Genomic DNA, 8,099 nt, shown 5'->3' with positions numbered 1-8,099 from the left:
AATATAAAATTATATAGTCATAGTATTATTTATTAAGAAGGTACATTCACTGCTTAAGCTAGAGATATAAAAGATTCATAGCTTCTCTCTCTTTATACTCATGCAAATATATATATACACACATACACATATATATACATATAGTACTCATTCTTTTATAATATCTTACTCATTGTTTTATGATATCTTATACAGTTGAAGAAATTAGAGGTAAAATTATTCTATACTGTATTCTAACACCAACATGATCAGGATTTAGATAAAAGCAAATAAATACAAGTCAAAACTATAACAGTACTTCTCAAAATTTAAACAGTCATTAACTCTTAGACTAATTAAGAAATTATACTACTTCATTGAATTTTGTTAAAAAAAAAAAAAGACAATGATGAGACCAGCAGGTAACATGGGGGTTAACGTGCTGGACTCCGACATGGCCAACTATAATTCAAGTCTTGGACTTGACAGCTTGCTTTCTCTCTCTCTCCGGTAAAATTAAAATAATAAAAATAAATAAATAAATAATAACTTTTAAAAAAGATAAAGACACTGACAAAATATAATATAGTGTAACTCTATAGCCTAGTAGTTAAGGGAGCCAGATCTCACATGGTCAACTGCATGACTAATCCTAGCCCTGGCATGAAAAGCACACGAGGCATGTATGTGTGCATGACCCAAATTTCATCAAGATGGAGAGATGGACAAGAAGACATTGCAGTGAAATCATAACCCATTGGGGGTCCTTTCTTCCACTTTCTCTTTATTTCTCTCTTGCCAGTGCACATGCACTCTGGAGATAAAAACAACATTAACAACCCCTCCCCCAGAAAAAATATAGAATAAATAACACAGGAAACACCATAAAAACTTTGCAGAATGCAGAAACAAGCAGGATGAAATGCAGAGGTCACTGTCAACAAAACCAGAACTAGATTTCCACTGACTATGTACACACAGTTTGTTTGACTCTCTCCTTACTCATTGTGTTGTGTACTGAAATTCAGTTACGGGGTATGTTGAGACATTCATGAAGAATAAGCAGTTGCATATGGATGCACAACATCTAGTATGCCTATTTAGATTATGGAGGAAACACATTCCTCATTTAGGTCTCTTACTGTGGCCCATTTACAGAGTGATCCTAAAAGCAGCAAGTTTTCTCTTTGACTCAGGGAAGGAGAAAGCTCTCGGGTGCTGTGGAAATTGACCGGGCCCTTGGATCCAGCACATTCTTGGATGACTGCTGTGGGAGTGACAGATAAAAAGGATTTGTAAGGCCTTTGTCAGGCATAGGTAGCTGAAATCAGCTTAAGCTTATAGAATTTAGGAGCAAAGCCCCATCCTTTACCCACAGTTATTTTCCTTCTGAGGAAATGGCTCTTTGTCTCCTCTGGGCCTTAGTTGGGATTGAAGTCTTAACCATACTCCATGACCAGGACATAAAGTTGGACATGCACAGGAATACTCAGTCATGAAATGGAAGTCTTCTGTACTCTAGCTGTCTTTAACACACTACAGAATCACAAGTAAGTTACACGAAGTAGTGGTCCACATGACCATAGTTCCAACTCCTGCCACATTACCTTCTCTGTGTCATCTTGTACCTAAAGCTTCCTGGAGTAGTTTCATGCAATCCATTGACACTGGAAAGAAAATATGGACCTGTGTACAGATGGTCTCTGAGTATTCAGGCACCACTCAGAGGTTGATTGATGCAGCACTACTGCCTTTTTTCTCTGACATCCCTAAAAGGCAGTAGTGAAATTAATTCCTGTCATAGTACAAAACTTTGATTTGTACATTTTTTAATTCATTTTGTTTAGAAGAATGGGTCAGGTATATGATAATATACTGATTATGAGCCGAGGTCAATGGCTTTGCTCGATATGACCTGTAACGAACTGGATTGGAAAATCGTTGATAAAAAACTTATAGTAAATTATTTGTATAGATATGTGTGATTGTGAAAAATCATGGAGATCGTTTTAGCCCATATGATGTTAAGTGAATGATAATTTCAAATGATAATGACATTAATAATTAAGAGGATAACATGATTGACCTGTGGCCACCTGTTGGCTTCCTTCTCAACTCACCATTGTAAATACTAATGGGCTCATGGACAAAATGACCATATTGGTAGAGATGATCATCATGCATGGGCTTTGCAGCATGAATTGACCTTTCTCCAAAACTGACCTGTTCGGGGCCCCTGTTAAGAGCCTATTTATCAGCACAAGAGACCAACACTGAGCCCCCCAGTATGTAATTGTTCAACCAATAGCAGATTGATTACAATGGGATGCTTTCATCATAAAAAAGGCAGTATTTTCTCATGCGGAACAGATACTTTCTCTGGATTCATACATTCCCTCTACTCTCAATGCGTCTGAGAGGTGTCAATATGCCTGTGATTAAAGTCAATGGAAACCCCCATCAATTCAAACCAAGCAGGATTATAAATGATTCAGACCACACATGAATTAAACCCTCTGCCTCCTGAAAAAAGAAGAACAAAACCCTTCCAAAGTGATTTCTGAAGAAAAAAGATGACTGAATGAGTCAAAGTAGAAGATATTTATAAATAGTACCTATGACTTCAGGACCAGTTGTAGAAATAAGGACTATAATTGTCATAAGTATGTCCTGCTTATTTTGTTAATTAGATTTCAACAAGTTATATACACATTAAGCCATGTTTTTCTTTACTTTCCTATCTTTTTCCTTCATCATAGGACATAAGATGCACTGATATATATTAGCATTTAAATATTTCCAATTTTACATTATAGTATTTAAGATAAGATGGTGACATTTTTCTTATCCCTTTCCCCATATTTTTTTTATGATTGTAAAGATAAATGTATAAGAGACTAGTACAATCAAAACAGTGAATTCTTGAATTGAACCTGAAAAAAAAATCCAGTGGTTTAAATAATTTCCTAACTCAGGTATTTACTGATAGTAGTGGAATAAAGTTAAACATATATAAAATAAAGTTTTCATAAATGTCAGATGCGTCACCTGTGGTGGATAATATTGGCATAAAGTGTTATTTCAACTGTTAAAATTTAGAACTGTCTACAGTAAAATGGTGTTTGTGATTCCAGAATGGTTTTTATGCCTTTGGGGAAAACCTGGACTTCTCAAACAAATAACAATGCCCAGTGGAACAGCTTCACTCTGTCCTACAGTGACTCCTCCAGCACTCTTAGGGAATTTCAGTCAGTCTTTCCTCTTCTGGCAAAAGCACACCCTTGTACAATTGTTTCTTCTTGTGCTTAAGCAAATCTATATGAGCAACATTTCCTTGAGCTTGGGAAATGAAGCCTCCAAAATTATTCAGTGCACAAAGAATGGCTACCTGTATTATTGGTATTCTATTGTACTGTAATTTAGTTTAGAAAGCTTACTACTTTTTTAGGACCTCCATAATTTCTTTGAAGATATGGGTAAGAGAGAAATTACTTGTATGATAATCACTATGCTTTATTTTTAAATGTTGTATGTTTTAATCTTAAACTGGACTTCAAACTTTCAAGATAGTTACGTTGACATTGGAGACCTGTTACTGCTTGTCTCTATAATTTATTTTCATCAGTACAATATGGATAAGTACAGTGGAAAGACTGACTTGTTCCTTTAGTGACATTTTAATATTTCATTAGCTTAAGTATAATAATTTATAGGATAACTTGTGGTGAACTAGCACATTAAACACTAATAGCCAGTTTAAAGATTTAGGTCAGAAACATACACAGCCTTATTTTTGATGATTTTGATAAAAGACCCATTTTTTTTCATTAATCACAATATTTGATTAATACCTTCAAGGGGCTGTGTGGCAGCACAGTAGTAAAACACGACATTTTATGAGGCTGGCAGACATGGGAAGAGTTTGGGTTTGTGTGTAGACACCTCCATGAGTATGCCGAACTTACACATGGCCCTGACTTTGGGCTGACTTAGGTTAGGGATGCATCGCTGAATTCAAGATCATGTTGGCAAAGATGTGCCTCTGTATCATTTACTCCTGTTTATCTCTTCATTTGTTTATAAATAAATACAAAACTAATATTTTAAAAAACTTTGTTACTTAAATGTATACATATGTGTATATGGGTGTATGTGTGTGTATGTATACACATATATGTATATGTGTGTATGTGTATATATAGGTATAGATATATATCTCTCTCCATATATCTAGATAAATATAGATATGTATGTTTATGTGTGTATATATGTATATAAGTAGGTATGTATTTAGATAGTTCCTGTGTGCATGAGTGACAGAGAGACAGAAGTATACTCAACGGCATCTCATCATTCTGTGATTCCCATTTCTCAAGCCATAATGATACAATATTTTTAAAGAATTATTTATATAATTTTAAAAATTTGCTATTATTATTTTTTAGTTTGACCAGAGAGAGAGAAAGGAAGAGTGAGAAAGAAAACCACCAAGTCTGGGACTTGAACCATGGTCAGCCATGTGGGAGACCAGTGCCTCAAACACCACTCAACTTGCTGGGCCCGAATGATACAATATTTACCAAGCAAAATTTAAAATCAAATCTCTTTCATACACAAAACCTATTCAAACATTTTTAATATCAAATTTTTTTAAAAAGGAAGTGATTCTAAGGTTCGCAACGTTTAATCAGCATAAGGTTTAAGACCATCATTGCTGAATATATCTGACCTGATTGTTCAGATGATGCTCACTCCACACTTGTTAGCACAGCTGTTTCTAGTTCATTTGTTTCTAAATTGCCTTTGGTACAAACACGTGCCAGAGAGAGAAAAAAGAAGAAAGTACCTGCCCCAATGGATGTGGTCTTGCGGCCATCCTTTTCCTACTCTTTGTTCATTCCTTTAGGAATTCGTGCACATATGCACTCATGCTGAAATGTTTTTAAGCCACAAAGCTGGGACTTGAAACATGGACAATCATGGGGAATCCAGTACCCTTACCAAGTATACTAGAGGCCAGCTCCAGTATCAAATTTTATCAATGTATATCTCCCCAGTATTCAGGTTGCTCCTCTTTTAGTCAATGATCACCATGGTCATATCCAATATGTCTAAATCATAGTGACCTACCTTTTGAGTTCTAAAAGGGTGAAATTCGCTTTTACCATCCTCATTATGTCAATGTCATATCCCAGATGGGCTTATCATGTAACATGCCTTTGAGTCACCTGAGAAACATTTTTAAAATACAGATTTTTAGTTCTTAGTCTTGAACAAGTGTTTCTACTTCTCCAGTATTAACTTAATTTTTTTAAATTGGGGGGAAAGTAGTGGTGAAGTATAGTGTAACTTGACCCACATGGAAAGGTCTTGGCCTTGGGTCCTGGGACCTCCCTCGATACTCTGGATATGAATATGCACGTCTGTGATCCAGGCTGGCTGGGACTAGAGGTGAACTGAGGCATGAGGACCTTGTTGAGGGTGCCTATTGCTCTTTCTCTCTCTTTTTTTCTCTCATGAAAGAAATAAATGAACAATTTTAAATATATATATTGATACCACAATAGTAGTTACGACTTGGTTAGAGAAAACGTATACATAGGAGGGAAAAAGTCCACAAGGACTTAAGAGTAAAAAATTTAATACATTCTATTTTCTATTTTCTCTTTTTTCTTTCTTTTTTTACTTTTTGCATTTTTCTCTCTAATGTTTTCTCCCCTTGTACTTCACCTTAAAATGTATATATTTTACAAATAGTTCTTCCAGAGAACTCTGGCTTGTAATCTGGTTTGGAAATATTGGTCAGTAATAGCAACTTCCTGATTAGTATTCCCAACTCGTATTCACCCAATTTAGATGCTGTGTTTTTACTTTTTTTCTAGCCTTATAGTTTGCTATAGGGTACATGTGTGAGAGAGAAAGAGAGACAGAGAGAGAGAGAAAGAGAGAGAGAGAGAAACAGAGAGGAAAAGTGAGAAATCTCCCCCCAGGAGGGGTGACCATGCAGAAATCCCTTCATTCCCCTCTCAGAGTTTGGGCACACATATACATGTGTCTTTCAAGCTGCCAGGTGCCAGGTCTGAGACTAAAATCCTGCAACTGGCCAGTGGGATCCAGAGGCCCTAACTTCCACACCAACTTCTGACCCTGCATGCAGTTTCCCCCAACCCCTACAAAAAAAAAAATAATAATAAAAAAAGCTTAATTTTAAAATCTGTCATACATTGTTAGTCTCTCATCTTAAAAGTTTTTGGTGAATGCCTATTGGCAAAGGGATAACATTTAAAAATTATCACATGGCTTTGATTTTTTTTTTTACAATACTAGTTCTTCAAATATTTTCTCCCATGAACCTGTATTAATGTCTGACACAAAATTATTTTTTTCTTGTGTGAATTTGCAGTTTACCACATTCAGCCCATGTTTATAATGTAAACCATTTTCTCTAAATCTACCAATTCTTGCAAACATTTTTTATAAAATCATTGCACTTTCTTGCCTCATAAATTCCCTAAGTATTGATTTCATATATCATGTAGAAATACATAAAATTAAGAGGGCTGTTATAAGTACATTGTTTCTAACACTCCTCTACCTTTCAACTCATTTGTTACATAGTAAATGCTTTTTTGTTATTTACTGCCTTTCATTTCAGGAGACGTCTAATAAGAACATGGAAAAGGAAAATGCAACATTGCTGACAGAGTTTGTTCTCACAGGATTAAGGTATCAGCCAGAGTGGAAAATCCCCCTTTTCCTGGCATTTTTGGTCATATATCTCATCACCATCGTGTGGAACCTTGGTCTGATTGCTCTCATCTGGAATGACCCTCACCTTCACATCCCCATGTACTTATTCCTTGGGAATTTAGCCTTTGTGGATACTTGGATGTCATCCACAGTCACTCCAAAGATCTTGATCAACTTCTTAGCTCAGAGTAAGATCATCTCTCTCTCTGAATGCATGATACAATTTTTCTCCTTTGCAATCACTGTAAGCACAGAATGTTTCCTCTTGTCAGCAATGGCATATGATCGCTATGTAGCCATATGCAAACCCTTACTTTATCCCGTGATTATGACCAACAGACTATGCATCCGGTTGATATTATTGTCATTTATGTGTGGATTTCTTCATGCTTTGCTTCATGGAGGGCTTTTATTTCGATTAACCTTCTGTAATTCCAACATAATACATCACTTTTACTGTGACATTATCCCGTTACTAAAGATTTCCTGTGTTGATCCTTCTATTAATTTTTTAGTAATTTTTATCTTTGCTGGTACATTCCAGATGCTTACCATTACAACTATTCTTGTCTCTTATTCACTTGTTCTAGTTTCCATCTTAAAAAAGAAGTCTTTGAAAGGCATAAAGAAAGCCTTCTCCACCTGTGGAGCCCATCTCTCATCTGTGTTCTTATACTATGGCCCTCTTTTTTTTATATATGTGTTGCCTCAATCACCAGAAGCAGATGATAAAGATATGACAGACTCTTTATTTTATGTGGTCATCATTCCTTTGTTGAACCCAATTATCTACAGTCTGAGAAATAAGCAAGTCATAGATTCACTGACATCAAAATTAAAGAAAAATATTTTGAAAGCACAGTAGTATCTCTTTTATTTCTAGTAAAACAGAAAATTTTGCAGTTATCTTTGCTTTAGTTAGTGTTCAAAAGTGTTTACAATAACAAATGCTATGGCATTGTAATGACATAAGGTTTTAGTTCATAGTAAACTTCTTAAATATTTGTATATTTTTTTCAAGAGTTAAAGGCATTTTAATCAAGGGTTACTGTCATTCTACTATAATAGAGCAAAAAGAAATAATATTTTCCAATTTGTAAGTTTGTAAATATGACTTTGTAAATGCATTTATTTCCAAAACAGTGAAGTTCATCTGATAAGGCCTTGAGGATAATGCCGTGGATAGTAGTAGAGCTGTTTCCCATTATATGGTCACTCACAGTACCTTAGAATAAATCTCTTTCAATATTTTCGAGTTTAGTGTTTTCATCATCAGTTACTTATGAAGTTAGTGTCAGGTTCATTTTTATTATGAAATTCTTTGGAGAACAGAGCAATTTCAAGTAAAATTAGTAAGATTTCTAGCAAAG

The 8,099-nt window shown here is 35.1% G+C and overlaps 1 protein-coding gene across 1 annotated transcript; it reads left to right on the top strand.

The window, feature by feature from the left end:
• Nucleotides 1–6,634: 6,634 nt before the first annotated feature.
• Nucleotides 6,635–7,576, top strand: LOC102498220 (olfactory receptor 5H2-like; the record flags this gene model as incomplete). Its single annotated transcript, XM_006167230.2, has 1 exon — nucleotides 6,635–7,576. A coding segment is annotated over exon 1 (924 nt), but the record flags the coding sequence as incomplete, so codon positions are not given.
• Between the last annotated feature and the right edge of the window lie 523 nt (nucleotides 7,577–8,099).

The sequence above is a fragment of the Tupaia chinensis genome, unplaced genomic scaffold (genome assembly GCF_000334495.1).
Source record: "Tupaia chinensis unplaced genomic scaffold, TupChi_1.0 Scaffold144648_1, whole genome shotgun sequence".
Taxonomy (NCBI): domain Eukaryota; kingdom Metazoa; phylum Chordata; class Mammalia; order Scandentia; family Tupaiidae; genus Tupaia; species Tupaia belangeri.
This window is presented reverse-complemented; position numbering and strand designations above follow the sequence as displayed.